This window comes from Phyllopteryx taeniolatus, chromosome 21 (assembly GCF_024500385.1).
Source record: "Phyllopteryx taeniolatus isolate TA_2022b chromosome 21, UOR_Ptae_1.2, whole genome shotgun sequence".
In the NCBI taxonomy this organism is placed as follows: Eukaryota; Metazoa; Chordata; class Actinopteri; order Syngnathiformes; family Syngnathidae; genus Phyllopteryx; species Phyllopteryx taeniolatus.
Genome location: NC_084522.1, coordinates 13,616,111 through 13,638,570, shown reverse-complemented (window position 1 = coordinate 13,638,570; position 22,460 = coordinate 13,616,111). Strand labels below are relative to the sequence as shown.

General features: G+C 40.3%; 1 protein-coding gene across 4 annotated transcripts in view; it reads left to right on the top strand.

Annotated features, from left to right (window-relative positions):
• The window catches only part of rbms3 (RNA binding motif, single stranded interacting protein), a 398,433-nt gene that overhangs the window by 159,331 nt on the left and 216,642 nt on the right, over positions 1-22,460 (top strand). For all 4 annotated transcript variants that reach the window (XM_061760185.1, XM_061760184.1, XM_061760183.1 and 1 more), the window contains one exon: positions 16,188-16,246. In XM_061760185.1, coding sequence (XP_061616169.1) covers positions 16,188-16,246 — 59 coding nt within the window. The remainder of the gene's footprint in view (positions 1-16,187; positions 16,247-22,460) is intronic.

Genomic DNA, 22,460 nt, shown 5'->3' with positions numbered 1-22,460 from the left:
GCGTTACCTCTGCCACTCACGGAGACGACAATCCAGTCTGATAGAAAGATCAATCAGCTGATCTAGGGAGCTTGACTCATCCCTGGAGGCCAACTTGTCTTTAAGAGACTCATGTAGGGCCCCCCGAAAAACTTCCTGTAGCGGCTCATCATTAAAGTTACTCTCAGCAGCGAGAGTCCGAAAACTGATCGCAAATTCAGCCACACTACGAGAGCCCTGTTGGCGTGACATCAGCCGTTTAGCGGCCTCCCTCCCGTGCACCGGGTGGTCCAAAATCTTCTTCATCTCCATGCAAAAAGAAGAGTATGACGCACAGACGGCTGACCGTTTCTCCCATTCCACCGTGGCCCACGAGAGCGCTGTACCCCGGAGACAGCCGATGAGGTAGGAGGAGTACGACTGCGGTTGCTGTTCAAACACAAGTGAACACTGGACCAAAAAGGCATGACAAGACCCTAAATCGCCGTCGTAAGGGGCTGGTGCGGGTACGTATGGTTCACGCATTACGTGGGTGAGGGGGGCAGTGGGAGCGGTGGATGCTGCAGCAGGCGGCTGTGCGCAAGATTGGAGTGAGGCAAATTGATTTTGGAGGGATGTGAGAGCTTGTGAGAAGTCACGTACCTTTTGAATAAGCAGGGCGAGGGCTTGGTCGTGTTGCTCCAAAAGCATGCTCTGTCCAGTAACTGTAGCGAAGGGGATCCGTCTCCGCTGGGTCCATGACTGGCCTATGCTGTCGGGATTCAGGTTGCAAGTTGGACCCAGATGCAGAGAGGACAGGGAGGCGAGTTTGTGAATAAAGGTTTATTGCAGCTTGGAAGCGAACAAAGGAACTCCGAGAACTAAATCTGGGATTGGCAGGGTTCCAACGAGGACCGGTCTGGCAGGGTAGGAGTCCGGGTTGTCGGTGCGCCGCAAGAGGTGAGCACTGGTTTCCAGGGAGCAAGGGCAAATGGCAGACGGGGGACAAAGAACAAGAATTAGGTAGAGGTAAACTCACGAGGTCTTCGAGAAGCAAAAAGAGAGGCAAGGTAGCGAGGCTACGAACTCGACGTAGAGCGTTGATAGTCTGGCGACGAGTTGGAGTCCCACAGTCTTAAGAGCATTCAGGTGTAATTAGGATGACAAGGTGCAGCTGCTAGACTCCAACACATCAACCCTGCAAAGCAGTCATGACACAGACAAACACACACACGGGCTGGACTCAGGGTGCTGAAACAGCAGCCCTGACATTCTGCTTCTCCACAATGATGGTTAGAGCTTGATGTTGATTAGTAATTAATCAAGTGTCTTTGCCCTGCTTGTGGAGGCGGCAGAGTGCATGCTGAGTGATACAAGTCCTTCACCTTAAGTTATTTAAATTGTCTTCTATTTCTGAGTGTGCAGCTTTGGTAAGTGAGGGAGGACCAGGCTCCAGCAAGATTTTCAACATTTTTTAGCCTGCACTATCAAAATGAAGAGAGCGTATTTGTAAACCCCACACGAAGACGACCTTTGTAAACACCGCAAATTCCCACTAAGCAAAACCCGCTGCTGGGCTGGCCCCAGAACGAGGACACAGTTTCCCCGTTTGGACAAATTGTGCAAACGTTACCTCTCTGGGTGGCAGGGTGGACGACTGGTTAGAGCGTCAGCCTCACAGTTCTGAGGACCTGGGTTCAATCCCCGGCCCCGCCTGTGTGGAGTTTGCATGTTCTCCCCGTGCCTGCGTGGGTTTTCTCCGGGCACTCCGGTTTCCTCCCACATCCCAAAAAATGCATGAATTGGAGACTCTAAATTGCCCGTAGGTGTGACTGTGAGTGTGAATGGTTGTTTGTTTGTATTGGCTGGCAACCAGTTGAGGGTTTACCCCGCCTCCTGCCCGATGATAGCCGGGATAGGCTCCAGCACGTCCGCGACCCTAGTGAGGAGAAGCGGCTCAGAAAATGGATGGATGGTGGGTTACCTCTCTGTCCCAGCAAGCACATTTAGAAAAAATATTTTTTTCTCCGGCTGGAAATTTTCAGTGGCATACTCTTTTACCCAAACAGTTGTGTGTTGTATGTTAATATATAATTTATTTATGTATACAGTAGTTAAAATTGTTGGTTTCCTTCAGAACTGCATAGATGTATAGTATTATTGATCCATAACCATGTCGTTACATACAAGGCCGCTACCTAATCTTGCTGCTTTTGTTTACATTCACATATTATATTATTCTGTTTATATATTATTATTCATATACATCTCTCAATCCACTGCTGATTAGTTAGTACAGCTGGTGTTTATTTCATTTGCAACTGTTAATATACAGTATGCAGCGTATGAATTGATAGACATAGTTTTTGGCTACATAGAATGCTACAGAGCATTCTTGCTGCTGGTGTCATTCACTTCTGTTTATACTGTATAATTTAGTCATGTGCAGTTTGACATTCATATCTGCATACAATATATAGTTTGCAGGATTACTAAAGACATTCTTTTCTAGTCTTCTCACGGCACGTACTTACGTAGGTAGACTTTTTGGCAGAGGCCAAATAAGATACAAAATAAACACACAAACTTATCTCTAGAACCTGCTGCTGTTTTTTTATCCTGTTGCAAAAAAACTACATTTTTGTATTGAATCCTAAAAACAAGACCATGTTTTTAAGTGACCTTTTCTAAATTGCCTGTCTGTCTCTGAACTCTTTTTTTTTTCCCCCCAACAGTAGTCGTGTTTTTTGTTGAAGGTGACATAGTAATGGCATGGTGGCTAATTTTATTCGGAAACATAAAAAAAGTGTTAAGATCTCATGCTGGATCATATTTGGGGATGAATAACAGCTCCAAGGCCATGCAAAGTACTCAGTGGCGTACTTATGACGTCAGCGCCGTGGTGGTGGAGTGAACAGCTGCTCCGCTCTCTGTCGGGTGTCCAACATCTTGCCGTATTTGTCTTTGTGCCACTGTGTCCAGCTGCCTCTCTCGTTGTACTTGAAACTTTACTTTCATCACTCCTCTTGTTCTCTCATTCCTAAAATCCTTAAAGCCATTATTTCATTTGAGTTTTTTCATATTTTACTTACGTTACTGAGTTGAGGATTTTTTTTTTAAGAGCCAATGACATTTACTGTAACTCTGGATTTAATGTAATATAACGATGGAGCAATGATTTGCAAGTTTCCAACATTGCTATCAGTCCATGACATCCAGTCGATAAAAAATAGAAATAATAAATATGCTATGCTGAGGCACCCTCCGAAAATGAATCCCAGCACCCCTAAAATTTGAAAGCTTAAAAAAAAAAAGTTTTAAACTGTATGTCCTTTTTTTAAACAAGACAAGTGTAAAACCATAGAATACTTGAATGGCTGACACTTATAACTATAAAAAAAACTAAACTAAACTAAAACTAATATTTTAACAGCAAAAATACAATTTCTACCCCCCTATTGCCTCCTACCTCTCCCCGACTGGGCTCTGAGCACTCTACCTGCACAGGGCAAGATGCTGCCTTCCAGTGATATGGTGTAAGTACTTGTACCTGGCGAGGTACATTTATTCACTTCAACCGCTCAATACCAACACACTATTATCACTACCAGACCTCATTTTTGCTTGCTTAATCATAGGTCAGTAGGTGTTTATGTTGTTAGGTAGGAGCGAGCTGATGTTTTATATTTATTTATGTTTTATTCAAGAACTCTCAGCTATACTGGACAGATTTGACCTCTCTCAACATATAAAGTGTCCAACTCACACTCAAGGTCACATCTCGTCATCTCTAAGGATGTTGAAATTTTATCAGTGGACATTAAGGACTTGGCTCTACCAGAATTTTAGGCAACCTCTGTCGCTATTTATAAAAAAAAAAAAAGGTACATCAATGAGAGTACCAACACTAAGTTTATGGAGGCCAGAGCTGGGTCACCAACAGTGAATGCAGAGACCGTTGTTGAACTTTTGGATGAGTTCGCTTGGAAAATCTCAAATGTCATGGATGCTGTTGCTCCTATTAAACTAAGACGACCTTAAACCGACCTAAAACACCATGGAGGAGCACTATGATGGTAAAGGCCTCTAAATCAAAATGTAGGAAAGCAGAGCGTAATTTGTACTTTTAAGCAAGAATAGGTCAGGACCAGTTTTCTTTCTCTCTGAAATCATTAGCAAGAACCTGAACAATATACACACTCTGTTTGCTGTGGTTGACAAGTTCACCTACCAGATCGCTCCAGAACTTCACACAACAGATACATGCAATGGATTTCCTTGCAATTTGAGTGAAATCAGCACAAATCAACAAAATGAAAAAAAAAAAGATAAAACATCTTCAACATCCCTGGAATTACATTATTACCATGCCAGAATTTAATACAGGTGACCAAACAACTCTAGAGAAAATGATTCAGCAGCTGAAAATGTGGTCTAGCTGTCTTGACTCTATGCCATCTGACTTTTTCAAAACTATTTATGAAGTCTGTGCAGAAATCAGTCAGGCGAGTTTCCTCAGTCTCTTTAAGTAGTTGCCGTTAAGCCACTTATTTATTTATTTTTAAAGTAGAACGCTGGACACTTCCATGTTAGCAAACTATAGAGCCATCTCAAATCTCCCCATCATAGCCAAGATTGTCAAGAAAGTAGTTTATAATCAACTCAGCGATTACTTGAACTCAAACTGACTTTTTTGACAAATTTCAATCAGATTTCCAAACTCAGTAGAGTAATCAGCTCTTATCAAAAGGCTATATGATATAAGGTTGAATACAGACTCAGGAAAGGTGTAAGTTCTTGTCTTGTTGGATCTCGGTGCCACATTTGAAAGCTGGGTAGAACTAAATGGAACATTCCTTAAATGGTTCAGAGCCTACCTGGAGGAAAGGAGTTATTTCGTAACCATTGGAAGTTTTCAATCTCATTGAATGCCAATGACTTCAGAGACAGTTCTTGGACCCCTCCTGTTCAGCCTGTATATGCTACCCTTGGGTCAAAATTTCCAGAACCTTAATTTTGACTATCATGGTTATGCAGATGACACAGTTATACTGTATTTAGCAGTGTCTCCATATGACCACAATTCATTTGAGATGATGTGTTACTGTCTAAATCAAATGAATAACTGGATGAACCAAAACTTCCTCCAATTAAACCACAACAAAACCGAGGTAATTGTTTTCGGCAGTAAAGAGGTTTTGCTGTTAGTAAATACCTGGAGTTTACAAAAAAATTGAATATCAAAGAAATGTTGTTTCATTTCCATAATTTCATTCAAAAAGTTAAACTTTCATAGATTATAGATTCAGGGCCCACAAAACAAGTTCAACTATTTATGTTTATTTTTACATAATTTGGGCTTCCAGCTCATAAAACCCACGAAATCAGGAATTCAAAAGATTTTAATACTGTGACGAAATCACCATTTACTTGTCCGTTTTTGTAGGGAAAAAAAGAAAGAAATTAGGGTCACATTAAATCAATCAAAATATGGTACTTTCAAAACGATTGAGGGCAATCAGCCTGTGGCATTGCCTGGGAGTTATGGAAGCCCAGATTTCCTTGATGCTTGCTGTCAGTTATTCTTTTGTTTTTGGGACTTTTGCGGTAACCTTGGATTTAAGAAAGCAGAGTTTACCAACACCTGCACTGGACATTGCACCCCAAATCATGACTGACTGTGGATATTTCACACTGGACCTAGAGCAGCTTGGGTTCTGTTCTTCACCCATCTTCCTCCAAACCCTCGGACCTTGATTCCTGAATGAAAGACACACTTTACTTTCATCGGAAAAGAGGACCTTGGACCACTGGCCAACAGTCCAGTCCTTCTTCGCCTTGGCCCAGTTGAGACGCTTCCTACGTTGGGTCAGGCTCAGAAGTGGCTTGACCCGAGGAACCCGACAGTTGTAGCCCATCTCCCGCATGCGTCGGACTGTGGTGGTTTCTGAAACTCTGATTCCCGCCTGATTCCACTGATAATCCGCTGAAGCCCACGGCCATCTCTTTTGCTGGTGCATGTTCTCCTGCCACATTTTGTCCTTCCATCGATATGTGCGGACACAGCACTCTGTGAACAGCCAGCCTCCTTAGCTATGACCTTTTGTGGCTTACACATCCTATGGAGGGTATTAATGATGGTCTTCTGGCCAGTTGTCAAGTCTGCAGTCATCCCCATATTGAACCCAACTGAAGCAATTTAATGAAACCTGGCGAAACCTGTGGCGGTGCTTTGAGTTTCGTAGAAAAATTTGGGCTGGTTTCTTCACAGTATTCAGATTTTTTTGAATTCCTGATTTTGTGGGTTTTATGAGCTGGAAGACAAATGATGTAAAAATAAATAAATGAATACTTAAAATTGTTGAAATTGTGGGCCCTGAATCTAAAATTTATAAAAGTTCAACTTTTTGAATGGAATTATGCAAATAAATAAACTTTTCCATGACATTCACCTTTTTTGGAAAGGGTCTGTATATACCTATATGTATATATGTCTTGCTTAGCCTGGAGCTCAGCCCCCCAAAACCTCTCATCCTAGAATCGCCCCTGGATCCAGTTCACCCGCAACCCTATTTAGGACATGGTATAGAAAATGGATTGATGAATAGATAATCCTATACCATATTCTGCATGTAAATCAACTTAATAAGCAGCATTATAAACACTTATATGCATTATTATTAATTCCAGAATTGTTCAGAATGATTATTTTAACACACAAATGAATTGAAAATTGTTCCACTATTAATATCAATACACATTCGATCATATCATTGTCAAGCGACACAAACATTTAAGTCATCAAAATATCATGGGTTAAACAGCCAAACATTTTGTGCTATAATGAGTAGATGATTAAATAGTTCTTTGTGTAACTTAACAGCAGTCATTTTATACATATACATCATGTATATTTTTTTAAACTTTTTTGATCCGTACTTTGGCAATGTCTTTTTTGCTGCTCTTGTCCACTGTGCCTCAATGGCTATTGTAGAAAATTGGCAAAAACAAAATAACATGAGTTTCTTCTGAACGTCATTGTTTGAATCATATTTACATGTTACAAAACATAGTCACAGTATGGAGTCACACCCATATTACACCACATAGTCCCTGCAAAACACCTTCAATTTTGCATTGGGTCATTTAACTAGGATCATTAAAAGGAATCTTATTATTGCTATATGACCTGATTTGAGTTAAGGTAATCTGAAACTGCTGTTTACATGACGGCGTCTGGATTCAGAACAGAATATTACTGTCTATGTTATAACGTTCTCTTGCCAGACTGAGCAAAATCATATGAAATTGTTTCCTCGGTATTCCCAGAATAGGGGAACTTCGTGATTGTGAAAGGTATTGGAATTGTGAGGACACGCAGAAAAAAAAAGGCTGATGTTTTCACATTCAAAAACTGAATTTGTTTAAAGACAGTAGTACATAAAGGATATTGCCTCACTAATGTTTTACTACTGACTCCTTTACTACTCAAGAAAACGTTACATGGATTTTATTTGTGATGGTGCCAAAACATCTCGTATATTTTTTGTGTTTGATTTAGTGATACAGGACATCTTACAGGATATTAATATTTGGCATTATTATACTTCACTTTTGTATGGCACTGTATTTAATGCATTCATAGCTGTTATACAGTTTCGACCCCAAAATCTACTTCCATAATTACAATAGATAGATAGACGGATAGATAGAGAGACAGACAAGTTCTGAGTTCTCTACTTTTGATGGTCCAGACAAGAATTGAGTCCTCCGCTCCATCCCCCTGTCCAAATTTGGGCTTTTTTTTTCTGTATGCAGAGACCCACAAGTAACAAGTTTTGATTCTTGCCATCTTTGCTTCTGCCTAACAAAGCTGTGTGGGCAAACTCCTTTTACCCTGATACTGGAAATGGAATATGCCTGTATCATTTCTTCTCCATTCAGGAAAAGCCTCGCATCGCAGATGCCATCCACATAAAATGAGAACACTAAACTCAGGTCCTGTTTTAAAACATTTAGACAGGCTTTCAAACAGAAAATGAATGTGGTGTCACATCCACCCAAATATGGCATTTTGCGGTTGATCCACGGTCGCATCACAAGGATCAGCATGGACAAAAGGAAAGAAATGAAGGAAACAGAACAGGAAGGAGGAATGCTCGATGTTACAGAGATAAGAAAGAGACAACGAGGAGTAGAAGCAGGAGATAGGAGAAGATGAATGAGGAGGGGGAGGGTTTGCGGGCCAGCAGAGTCAGAGATAAGAGGGCGTGAGAGTGATTGAAATAGGATTAGGCCATGCAGACAGGCCCTGCATCCCGGCCACAGCATCACAGTGTTAAAGCTGCGCTTCACAGGGACTGCCTCTGTCACATCAAAGCTTCCCTCAGGCCTGCCTGCCTGCCTCTGAGGCCGAGGAGTTGCCGGCAGGGTTGGCCACAGCTGCACAAGACCACATCCATGCACATCACACTCTTACCTGTATATCTCCATTACGGGCAGGAAGCTGCTGCCTACTTCCACTTGCCTTTTCATCTCATAGCCATGCTCTTGTCAGGCCTATATGGGCCAAATTGATGGGCCATCTCTTAAAATTCAGCGAGGCAAGTAGTAATGAGCTGGCATCTGAAATACTGTATAATACTTTCCCCAAATGTATGACAACCATATCCCCATACTGAAATATATAGTCAATCCCGGAATTATTCAAACCGTGGCCAAACTTGGATTTAAAAGGACATTTGTTCGACGAATACATTCAGATTGGAAATGACACAAAGAAGTGGCAATGAGTCGTGTTTATAAATATTAATGAAAAATATCCAGCATTTTAAAAACGTTTAGTCATTCATTCATTGTCCATGCCGCTTGTCCTCACTAGGGTCGCGGGCGTGCTGGATGCCTATACCAGCTGACTCTGGGGAGGGGGGTACAGCCTGGCCTAGTCGCCAGCCAATCGCAGGGCACATATTAACAATGAACCTACCATGCATGTTTTGTGAATGTGGGAGGAAACCGGAGTAGCCGGAGAAAACCCACACAGGCACGGGGAGAACACGCAAACTGCATATAGGCGAGGCTGGATTTGAACCCAGGTCCTCGGAACTGTGAGGCAGACGTTCTAACCAGTCGTCCACCGTGCCGCCAACATTTTTATTCATTTAGGAAATTAAATTGTATGCACCATTATAGGATGCCAGTAACCTCTAGCACAATCTCAAACATTCAATTACCGTAATCAAAAATGTAGAACATTGGATGTGTCTGTATTTTTGGACAATTAACTTCCATCAATCCATTTTTTTTTTTTTTAATATAGTGCCTGTCGTCATATACTCAGACTCTATCATAGCAGACTTCAGGAAAAAGGCAGGTTGCACCTTGGACTGATCACCACTCAATCACATAGAGACAAAAAAACAAAACACTTACATTCACAATTATGGACAATTCATTCCCCAATTAGCCTAACGTGTCATGTCTTCGGAGGATGCGAGGGCACCGAAGTACCCGGAGAAAGACTCGACTGGGAGGCAGGCATTCTAACAACAACCTCACTGTGCATCTAGATAATTAACTTTTCATGTCAAAATTAATATCTCTTCACGTCTTACCATTTTCTTGTGTCATATCTAGCTTAAGGATACCTATTTGCCACATCAAAGTCCGTTCCTGTCTGTGTAATGGCTAAATATCTGAATATTTTTGTGCATATCTGCATCTTGCTTCAATATTCATACGCTGCACTGTAACCCTAGTAATTGTGTCTAATATTAGCATCACAATAAAGCACTTGTCTCTGGCCAAGGGAACACATACCACTGTATTTCCTGTTGTGTTGTGGCAGACAATACAGATGCCTATTACCAATATGGCCTGTTTATCTACTGAAGAGTGACAATCCACTGATTGTCTCTGTGCGTGTGTGTGTGTGTGTGTGCGTGTGTGTGCATATGCAGTATCTGAATTTGTAGGAAGTGGTAGTTTTCTCTCTCGGAGCTCATCAGTTCAGAGACACCCCCCACCCCCCACCGCAGGGTGCAGTAAATAGAGTTCCCGCCACTCGTTGAGAAATGGCACAATTATCCCCCATTGGTGAAATATGGGCCGGGATGCACCGCTGCTCCTTCCCCACAGAACGTGCGTGCGCTTGCGTGCATGCACGTGTGTGTGCGTATTCATCACATTTTGAGGACATAGCTCTGTTTCCACAGTCATGTCAAAGGCCTTGCGGTCTCGGGGCCAAAACTTGGAAACAATTTCAAATTGGCCAAATGTACCGGCATTACCAGTTAACTATTAACCCGTTATTGCTCAGTGACTGTTTTTTTGTCAATGTCTTTATGTCTCCAAAGTGTTCTCTGTCAATTGACTGTCTGTTGTCGTACTAGAGCGGCTCCAACTACCGGAGACAAATTCCTTGTGTGTTTTTTGGACATACTTGGCAAATAAAGATGATTCTGATTCTGATTAATCAAATAACTACTCTAAACATGCCTATGAAGGTTGGGCTCCACCTTCATTGAAACTTCACACAAACGGTGTTTTCAAATGTGGTTGAGTACCACCTGGGACATTTTGAAGACACTATGCTAGCTAAGGCTATGAATGAATGAAGAGCGATACACAAGGTAAGAGCCCATTGTTATGACATATTCAAATCTAGTACTTGCGAGATGCAACATGCATCAAATTTTCTCAGGTCAAGTGATTAATTTTCCCATTTCAGATACGAGACGCTTTAACTAAAAAATCTCCCCAATTACAGACAACAGTTTACAAAACCACAAAAAAAAAAAATTCACAATTCAGCCCCCCTTGTTTAATCTGACCCGACGAGCATTTATCAAGAGTCACTAATATTCTTTGCATTAAATCGATTTTCCTAAAAATTTGATTCTCAATAAATATCCATTAAAATACTAAGAAACCACAGCGGCATCTTAAAAAGTCCTTTGTGACACAATAAAACTGGTCCGGCATAAAAGGGTTACAGATCCTCCTTTCGGTTTGACCTAACAGCCGAGCAGGACAAAAAAAAAAGATTTTCCTAAAAATGGGATTAAATATAGTATTCCCATTTTATCTATTTTGTATCATTATTATCTTAGAATTGGTTGATTTATTCAATATTAATACAATTAAATACATATACATTTTAACAATGATGTGTTTATTTTTAATAAATAAGGGGTTAAGTTAGTTGATCTTAATTTTAAATAATTACATTTTAAAATGAGAATAAATGATTTTATTTGTAAAATAAACAATTTTACATTTTTCTTCATCATTTACTTTTTATTCATTTATTTCATTAACTCATTGGTGAACTGATTCATTATGATAAAATAAATTCACTTTACTAAAATAATATTATATACATTTGAAATTTAAACATTTCAGTAATTGCTTTATTAATTATCACATAAATAATCAGATATAATAAAATAAAAAATTGGAATGAATAATTTGATTGGTTAAAAATTGTTCATTTATTCATTTTTTTGTTTTTATTCATTTATCTAATAAATAATTGGTTAAGTGGTTAATTGTAAATAAAATAAAACAATATTATTTTATTATTAGATTTTTTTTAACTCTTTCTTTTGACCTCATCTACAAATGACCTGGCACATCAGTTAAAAATCCATTATAGCTCTTGAGCACAAAAGTTGCCCCCCCCCCCCCCCCCCATTAAAATTTTGTTGGATGTCATTTTGGCTTCCAAATGGGAAGTGGATGGGACGCATCATGCATATCCCATTTAATTAACTGCCTATTTATATAGACTTTTGCTGTGTATTTGGGTCTCCATATCAGTAACACAAATATGTAAATAACATTGTGTAAATAAAAATGTGTCTAAAAATAAATGAATATTTATTTTATTAATAAATGTCAATTAGTATGAGTAAAATTAAGGCATTGAAACGCTGCCTTCACTCGGGCATCAATTGCTTCTTTCCCTCACTGCCGCCGCAATGTTACTTTATTTATTTACAGAATATATTTTAATATCACTTAATGCCTGCATGAGCACGTCAAATTCCAAGGGGGAAGTAAGTAACTTATTTCTATCAGTTTCCATGGTGAATCGACAGATCGAGGCTCCATTGATGATGTCTGGGCTTAGCTCAAGGTGAGCCTACATAGACTTGATTGAAGTAATTCAGATCAGCTGTTCTGGACCTGAATGATCCCAGTTTTTTGAGTTCAGGGAAAGACAAGTCAGAACTCAGGTTTATATGAAGAGCATTTTGAACCCGCTGACTGGAATACCCCCCGCCCCCTGGAGAAATGTGAGCCCGAAGCTTTCCAAAACAGTCAAAGGAGCGAAAAAAGCAGGTAGATCACAATTGAAACAGAGAAGATTTTGCACACAATGCTGCTGTTATAGAGTCAGAAGTGGTACCATTTAAGCAACCGTCTAAAAAAGCAGAGGGAAATGACTTCATGCACTCGGCCAACTGTCAAGGTTTTTATTCACAAAGAAGGTCTTGAGTTTGAATAATTTTGTGGTGAGATATTGATTCTTAAATGTTCCTGTTTTTCCATTTAGTTGTCATTTTTCTTGTCAGTAGTTTCACTTGTCTCGTCATGCTCCACCTACAGCTGCTTTACGCATATCTTCTCTAATCTACTCTCTTCTTCCTCTTGTATCTCCTCCAATAAGTTTTCTTGTTACAATATGTCAGGTGTGACTGACATATTGTATTGAGCAGCCATGACAGAAATGTGTTTATCTCTTACCAGTGTTGCAATAATGTTCCGTTTGTGGTTCTTTTGGTGTCATCACACTTCCTTTTTGCCAACTGTTCTGTGATTTGGGGGGGAAATTACACTTGTGATGTAATGCTTTCGATGCTTTCTGATCCAAATACATATTTTATTTATACTTGTCAAACCTAATGGTAGTTTGCGCCACCTTGGATGGAAGGCATATTTCTATTGAGAGAAAAAAAAAAAAAAAAGGTTGAGGCTAACACCTCAATGCCTTCCTCCCTTAAAGGGGATATATCATGGAGAAAATAAAGTACTCTTATATTCAAATAGTTGGAAACTGGACTGAAGTGTGAAATTATACAACCAAATTATTATTTTCTGAAAAGGTGTCTGTTCGCAAGCTCTTTTTGCCAAAATGTTATGTCAAAATTGTCTTTGTGTCCTTGCGTGACTCAGTGATGAAGTGTTAAGTGAAATCACAAATGATGCTTTTACTTCATCTTTCATCTCCACTATATGGGAGTTTGCCTTTCTCTTCAGACCCTGGGCTACTTGAGAAAAAGTCGCTGCTCTCAATGCCCTAGCTCTGCCCCGGTCATCATGGTAACGAAAGAATGCACTGGACCTGCTGTGTGTGGGGGGTGGGGGGGGGGAGCAGTTTTTGCGTGAGACAGGACTGTCCTCTCAAAACAGGCCAATTTCAGTGGCATATACAGTACAGTATGTACACTATAATGCCAAAAGTATTCGCTCACCGTCCTTGACTCACATGATTTTCAGTCCTTCAACATTCTAAATCCATATGGTTTAATATGATGCTGGTTTACCCTTTTGCAAGTTTCACAGCTTCAAGTCTTGTGGAAAGGCTTTCAGCAAGTTTTAGGAGTGAGTTTATGGGAATGTTTGCCCTTCTTCCAGGAGCATATTTGTGAGGTCTCACACTGACGTTGGACAAGAAGGCCTGGATCACTGTCCACTTGAAATCAACCCAAAGGTGTTCTATCGGGTTGAGGCCAGGACTCTGCCACTTTGTGTAGAATCTGAACCAGACTCACAAATATTGAGACAGTCAGTCGCAATCGATGCAACAAGAAGTGAAACAAATTTGGGATTACAATGCACAACCAATACTTAATCTCAGTTGAACAGTTACTGTAAATTTGCAGCCTCTGATACATCCAATGACTTCTAAGTCGAAAAAAAAAAACTGGAAGCCTTCAAACATAAAGGAGAATGCTCAACATAGTATACTCCACCCACAGAAAAAAAACAAAATTAAATGAAAAATAATGGCTATGGACAGAAGTTGATAAAATCATTTCATTCATTGAAATGATCGTTTCAAGGAGGCTTTCACTCAACAATTGAAATGATCATCTGTCGTTGCCATCTGCAAGAAAAACAATTGTCAAAGAACAAAAATGTCTTCATAGGTCTTGCAAAAGTGTTTAGACTACGTGAGTCAAATTTCACAGCAGCGTGAAAGCCATGTATACAGTTTGGAAGTTCCCAATTGGAAGCATTCCCAATTCTGTGTGGGATAAAGCAAATATGTGTTCTTGCACCCACACTTTTTGGAGTCATCTTCTCTGCCCTTCTGCTTCTAGTCTTCTCTTCCCAGCACAGGTAACTTATTCAAGCTTGCAATACTCCACGCGAAAACATAAGTGCAATGCATTTTTGTTTTTGAATTACTAATACTTCAGACAGATGACAATGTCTCTCTCACAAGCTGAACCCTAGGTCCTAGGCCCTTTGCTAAGCCTTCGCATCATCCTGTGTGGATTTTGACCTGTGAAGTGGCATAACAAATCCAATCCAATGGTCCAAGGGTTAACAACTCGAACAGCCTGGAAGAAGAACTAAATATGTGTATTGGCAAAGCGGCAACAACTCTTGAAAATTAAGCAAGCATTTTCTGAACAATAACTTTTCAGTACAGCTCAAAGTCAGGAGTTACCATGCTACGCACTCCTTTAGGCAAATGCGGGAGGGCCAACCTACCAGAGGCGAGAAAACAAGTTGAAAGCCTTTCACTTTCATGCCATTTGTTGATAATTTTTGACATGACCCGAAAGGACCGTGTCCCAAATATTGCTGTTTTGGAGAAAACTAACTCTTCTGGCTCCCTTTTGCACTCGCCTCGTCATCGTCTCTGTTGGTCGCTTCTGCGGGATGGAGGACACCAACTGCCAAAAAACATTTTTTACGGGCAGCTGCCAAGTGCCCCTCGGCCAGGGGGAAGGCCCCGCCTCAGGTTCAAAGATGTTCTCAAAAATTGTCTGCCTTCTTAATCAACGTGAGCACATGGTAAAGTCTTGCATGTTAAAGACCACGCTGGCGTTCTGCCGTTGAAGCTGCAGGCCTCTGAGGAGTCATATCATAACTCTCTGGAAGAAAAATACGCAAAACTACAAGTTGAAACAAACATTTTATTCATCCATCCATTTTGTGAGCCGCTTCTCCTCACTAGGGTCGCGGGTCTGCTGGAGCCTATCCCAGCTGTCATCGGGCAGGAGGCGGGGTACACCCTGAACTGGTTGCCGGCCAATCGCAGGGCACATACAAACAAATAACTATCCGCACTCACATTCACACCTACGGGCAATTTAGAGTCTCCAATGAATGCATGTTTTTGGGATGTGGGAGGAAACCGGAGTGCCCGGAGAAAACCCACGCAGGCACGAGGAGAACATGCAAACTCCACACAGGCGGGGCCGGGGATTGAACCCGGGTCTTCAGAACTGTGAGGCTGACGCTCTAACCAGTCAACATTTTATTTATTTATTTTACCCCTAACAGGTCCACAACTACAAATATTTTTGATCAAAATTCCATGTACTAATACAAGCACTTCTTAACTACTCCTTATGGTATTAGACCTTTTAGGAAATGTTCAGTGACTCAGAAATGTCAGCGAGCAGCATGTGCATTTGAAGGCATCCATATTAGAGCTTATTAACCTCAGGTGACTTCTCTTGGCGGCCTTCAACAGAAGGGCTACTTCGCTAATTCCTAGTACCAAATAAATAGCTCTAAATAGAATGATAGGCAGGACAGAACCATATTGTAGCAGGGATCAGTTTCTTTAATTATCAGCATATCCTCTGAGGCAGGAGATCACATTGAATGGCCTTTTTTGTGAAGCCACAGACCAAGTCAAATAGGGACAGCCAGTTGAGTCGCAGTTCAACATAGAAACATGACTAAATGAAAGAAAAATAAGGCACGGTTGTCATGTGACAAGCATATCCGTTTCAAAGTTCCTGAGGTCGGGGGTTCAAATCTAGGCTCTGGGCTTCCCAGGTGGAGTTTACATGTTCTCCATGTAATCCTGCTATCCACAACAAACAAGCCAACAAATGACAATCAAAAAAGTACCTGTCCCCCTCCAACTTGGTAGAGTTTACAACTACTTTCATAACCATAGAGTGGCAATGTGTCTCAACTTTACCATTGCTATTTGGCCATTGTGGGTCTAAACAATTATTTTTCTATCTTTGCAGGTATGGAAAGATAGTGTCAACAAAGGCCATTCTGGATAAGAACACCAACCAGTGCAAAGGTAAGTAATCTTGCGTTCTACTTGTTCCCTAAATGAATAGACAAACTATAACTACTTACTGCAGAATTTATATCAAGTCATATACTGCTGCAATGCACGTCTCATTATCGCTCTTCTTCCTGTGTAACGAGTTATTTTGTGATATGATTTGGCAGATTCTCTTTGTGTGATTGCGCCATTAGTGTCTGCACATTTTTAATGGTGTGTACATACAGTCCTGATATTCGTGGCTCATTGCTAATTGTTCCTAGAGCAGACACTGTACACACCGACATGCTTAAACATACTTGAGTACAAGACCAATAATGAGCAAACAAACTAACTGGTATCGGATGAAATTTAATTACTATTATTGTCACAGATGTTCTCCGTGTGCTTCTTCAGATCCCCTTCTGCTCTATTTCTTTCTATTCTTTGGTTTTCTATTTATTTATTGTACGTTTTCTGTCAACTGGTGAACAAATGTAAAGTATGGTAGTGTGAGTGTGTTGGGGTTGTGATTGTGCTAGATGTGGTCACCATAGGTTGGATTAGGGTTATTGTTAGTGTTAGGTTAGCGCTTCGGTTAGACCTCTCAATATATTTGTGTATAAGACCAATTAATGAACCCCCCTCAAAAAATGGGAAAACTTAAATTGCAATCATTGTCAGACTCACGTTTTCCGGGTCTTCTTCAGCGACGGCAACCGTGTTGCTGTAAATACATTTGCTTTTTGTCCTTTTGTGTTTAGCTGCTAGCAAGGCCGGTTGGCCTTAAGGGGTGGAAACTAAGTGAAGCGAAGTGAATGATCGGGGTGAGTGTGCTGCTTTTCTACTTGCCCCACGTATCAAGCAGCACTGTTTAACAGCGACTGATGGCCGATCATTCGAAAATTGCTTTGTGTGCGTCTCAAAAGGGTGGCCTTCCAATGTGAACTTGGCTTTTTAACCCACACTTGAGTTTATCTTACAATGTACATTTGGGGTGAAAATGTAGTTGAAAAGAACTACTGCCATTTAGAAGATAAAAATGGTGATGTAGTAGGCATATGAGAAAAAGCTGATGCATATATCTAATACAGATGCAAAGGATTATGAATCACTAATAAATACATTTTATCAACCCATTATTAAATAATGTAATGTTGGCAGAATAAAAAAAAAAAAAAAAAAGTATGGGTGTGTAGCTGGTGCCGGACACTGTGGCACACATAAATTGCTGTAATACTAAGCCATAAAACATCAGTATTTTTCTTTCCACAATACAAAAATCAAATTTTACAAACACGTTCTCGAGTGCGAATTCAACAGCAAAGACACAATATGTCTGAGAGCAGAGGAGCAGCATGTCAGCCTCCGCTGATGATGGTGTAATAGCCATTGTTGAGTCTCGGGACTCTCAGGGGTCTGCAAAATAGTTTTCAATGCATTAGGGGCGTGTCATTACAGAAATAGTCAACATAAAAGCCATCTTAGTGAATACCTCCGACCTCATATATTAACTTTTCTCTGAATACAAACATAAAATATGATAATGAAGACATCACTTGCTCATGTCTTGGCCCACAGACAAGTGTGCAGAGCTCCCCCTTCTAGCTCATGTCTTCTAGTGCAAAGAATACATATTTAAATCAGTCAATCACATTAAGTGATACAAAATCCAAACCAGCTAAACGAGAAAATCTATCTCGAGTTTGGTCTGTCTGTGGCCTCTGAGGAATACAGCAATGATGTCACATGATCATGACACACCTCACATTTATGCGACGTAAATGCATCGACTCAAAATGCTTCATAATCTGTAACTGGATCGGATTGTGAGGTGCCTCGAGAGTCTTCCCCTTATTATGTAGATGATCTAGTTTTTGGACCACAAAAACAATTGCATGACAAGGAAAATTTGAAACATCTCTCGAAAGGGCGACAACCATGGCACTCCAGAAGCACAATTCAGGAAGGCATTTGTCTTTTAGTTTTAAAATGTATACAGGCGGAAAGGTGAGTCAGTAATTATAATATAATGAATACATATATTTATATATGAAAATATATTATATATTATTATATTATATTAGAATATTTTGATGAAAATGTCTGCTCACCAATTGACACACTAGCCGAGTGGTTCAAGCATGCGGCTGGAATAAACAAGTTTTACCAGTAACCAGCGGAGGGAGCCTGGTGGAATAGTGGTTGGCACATCTGCCTCACTATTCTGAGGTTGGGGGTTCGAATCTCAGCTCTGGCCCTCCTGTGTGGAGTTTGAAGGTTCTATCTGTTGTTGTGTGGCTTTTCCACATTCCAAAACATTGTCAAGTTTTGCTTTAATGCCAGTGTTGCATTCAGCAGAATGACACTCTGGCGATATTATCATAGCGTAGATACTGTATCCTAATTTCCCATAGCCGGCGTCATTTTTCCCTTTAGACTGCAAATTAGTCGAGACTGAATCAACAGCACCTCTGCTGGTTGCAGCCATGATCTGTACCCCATTTTGCATCAGCTGCTTTGACACACAATTAATTATTAGTCTGTGTAAAGAGAGATGTTTTGCTCTTGCAGTTAATATCATTAGACCATTAACTCTAATGTTGTGTGAGTGCATGTACCAATCTGACAAATTGAAGAGTATAAAAAGGAGAGAGGATCGAGTTCGGCGATGTGGAATTTTACCGGTCTCAGGAAAACGTTAGAGGAGAGGTGAAGTGGACTTATTTCTAGGATGAGGTAATAGCTTGGGCTTGATCACAGGTTATCCTTCTCCATTTCATGCTGACCTAAGTTTTACTCCTCTGCACTTCGCACTGTGTGGTTTCCCATGAGTCATCCTCCCAGAATGCAACATGGCTGAGATGACAGGTGAGAGGTGGGGGTGAGATATGTAAATGGGGAGAGTGAGAGTAACATTGGAAAGGCAATGAGAATGTTCTTTTACATGTGAAATAAGAGCTTAGGCGAAAGGGACTGAATAGAAACAAACTCCAAAATTACAATTTCCTCCGAAATTGTGTTTTAATGCTGAGAGATCATTTGAAATAAATTGAATGATTTGTGGATTTTAATCCTTGGTAATACAGCACAGCGATCCCCATATATAATGCAATTATTACCCACCGCAGGGTTATGAAGCCATGTCCACATTATTTAGAAAAAAATATTTTCGATGAGTTTTGACCTTTTGTCCACAAGTAAACAGTTTTGGGCGATTGAAAACAAAACACACAAACTTTCTCAAAATCTGACCAGGGTAAAGACTTATTAAAAGTCAGTTTTCAGTGTTTGAGTGTAGGTGGAAGAAATATATTACATGTACATATTTTATCGTCTTCTTTTCAATAGTGTGCTGTTATCCCTTCCTATATGATATTATCTCTAACAGTAAAACATGTCCAATAATGTTACCAATAATTTACCGTAATGTTCATTTCTCTACAAAAAGCTACTTAATACTGACACTGTCGGTGACAGTGAACCAACACTAATGTTCAGTCATCTGCATGGCTAATTGTGATCATGTCCGTCTAAGCGGGAACACCTCCTAATGCTAATGCTTTACACTGGCTGACATAAACAAATAGTTTCAACTTTGTTTATATATATATATATATATATATATATATATCAGAAGACGAAATATTTACATCTTATTTGTCACTAAAAGATGAAGAGAGTTGTCCGACTGCATAATTATGGGAGCTGCAGTTGCTTTTTCAGGTTTTTGATTGGCTAAATCTTGCTTCACAGTTGGACTGTACATGTTCACATCAACATACAGTATATGACTTTTAAAACTGTGCGACTGCAAATCTTTTTATCCCCTTGGAGTGGGGGAAGAGACATTATTAAAAATACCCATACACAATTCGATTTAATGGCAGTGCTTCAGAGCAATCTCATTGGACCGTGAGTGTGCTAGGCTCCATGGCATCTTTGTCACATTGCTTTCTGGACATGATCTGTGCTTTGATTTTCTTGAAAAAAAAAAAAAAAAAGTTTGAATTCTGATAATCAAACTGTGAAAATTAACAATTCTGCACATTTTTCTCTTTGAGTTCTAATCTGTTGACATCAATACGATGTAAAGTCGTGTAACTAAAGCAGCTTGAGTCTCATCGTTCACACAACTACTGTATTAGCTGGCGCAGTACAATGAAGAGTGCTTGAACAAGGCTAAGCTTCAACAGGCCAAGTATGTCTACCGAAGACGAATAGAGAGATCTTCTTATCACAGTGAAAAGATGTGGTCACACATTGTATACAGTTGTTCAGTCTCCTGACCCATTAAATGTTAACGTGGTAGCTGATCACAACTCGTCACAGCCAAACCTCTCCTCTTCCTCAGCTTAGCGAGGAAAAAAAAAACTGAACAATCAAACTCCTTGAAGAGGTCAGTACCAGTCATGTGAGAAAATGTTAGTGACAGAGACTCACTCACGTAAGCAATCAGTTGGCTTTTTTTTTTTTTTTCCACCATAACCCTTCTCGAGGAACTAAATAGCATTATATTTTAGTTTGAATGTCTATCTAGAGCCGTTCACCTGATCGGCTAGGTTGCTAATATACTTTACCTCTACAGTGTAGACTGTGTTTAGGAGTCAACAATCTATTTTGAAGTCCAAAGTGACTGTTTTGGTACCAATTGTCTGGCAAAATGTTTTTTGTGAGTCAGCGAGTTTCTAGTATTCTCACATGTAATTTTCAAGTCGTGACTGATGTTGTTGTTCACTTGTCTGATCTCAGTGCTGGCAGCATGGGTTCATTTCCCACGCGGTGATAGTGTGAAAAAAAAGTTTGAATGATTGTCTGTCTCTCTATGTGCCCTATGATTAACTGGCGACCAGTCCAGGGTATAGTCCGCCTTTCACCTGAAGTCAGCTTGATGCGGCCCTGTACGTGATAACTCGGGTAAAGAATGAATGTCAACATCGAGCTCTCTCACCGAGTTTATAATTCATTCCTCCTCTCCTAAACAAAACACTCTTCCGCCCACCCAACAATTAAAAAAAAAACAAAACAAAACAATAAAAATAGCCATTAAGGGAATACTACACTATATACCCCATGCTCTAAATCAGTCATTACTGCAATATATTTGATGGCCATTGTAGCTGGCGGTTTGAGACATTAAACGAGTAAAGCCTGCATATATCAGCTAAGATACAGTACATATCCTTTGATGACAATAGGCTCTGCTGATAAAGAGAATTAAAATGCGATTCTTGTGATGTGTTGTCATCACGCTTACTGTAGACAGCTTTGCCACAGTGCTGCCTTTTTTACCCTTTAGGCCCACTGTAATTCTTATCAGAGTGAGGCTAAAGGTCACCATGTAATGCAGATGTAATGCAGCTGCACAGAGTCAGTCAGACCTGTCAGGCCACCAATACAAGCTGTAGTACATCTTGTTCTGTGGACCAGTACAAGCACCTCATTGTATTTTGTCCATGCATCTACTGTATCTGTCATTTCACACACACACACACACAAAACTTGTTAATATCAGGAAGACATTTAAGGTCCATACTTTCGAGACGGATTTGGACAGTTCATTTCTGAGTTGTCTAATTCACTTGTTAGGGCTGTTGCAAGCATGGTCGGAGTTGTTATTGTCTGTCAAAAGCAAAGTGGGAGAGCAAAGCAATGGCCCACTCCGAAATAGTGGTTAGACGGAATGAATTTATGGTGTTTTAGAAATTCCGTGGCCTTTGACCGTCATCTTGAAAAGCTGAAGCAGTTACAACTAGATTTTCTGGATGCTCATGTTTTCCCTCACAGCGCAAAGGGGATGAACAGCGTGCTAAAATCACATTTTGAACGATGTTGTTATTGTTGTGTCGTTCGACCGATTTGTTCAAATGAGCAAATCTTTTGAGAGAACGGTACGGCTTGGGGTCACTTCATGAACTGACTTGTTCCTTTCTCAGTTCAGTTGAGCTCACTCAGTCACATGCATGCCGGCTGGGAGTGGAACTGCCGCGTGCTCTCACTCACTCGTGACTCTTGGGCGAATAACCAATGCGTGCGAGTCGGAGAAGGACGTGACTGAAGATGACTGAGTGAATCTTTCGAATGAACAAGTAGCAGTTTTGTCTTCACGTTTGTTAGGCTCTGTTTTAAGGTTTAAAATAACTTACAAATCACAATAATCATAAATGAATGTACAGTGGGTACGGAAAGTATTCAGACCCCCTGAAATGTTTCACTCTTTGTTATATTGCAGCCATTTGCTAAAATA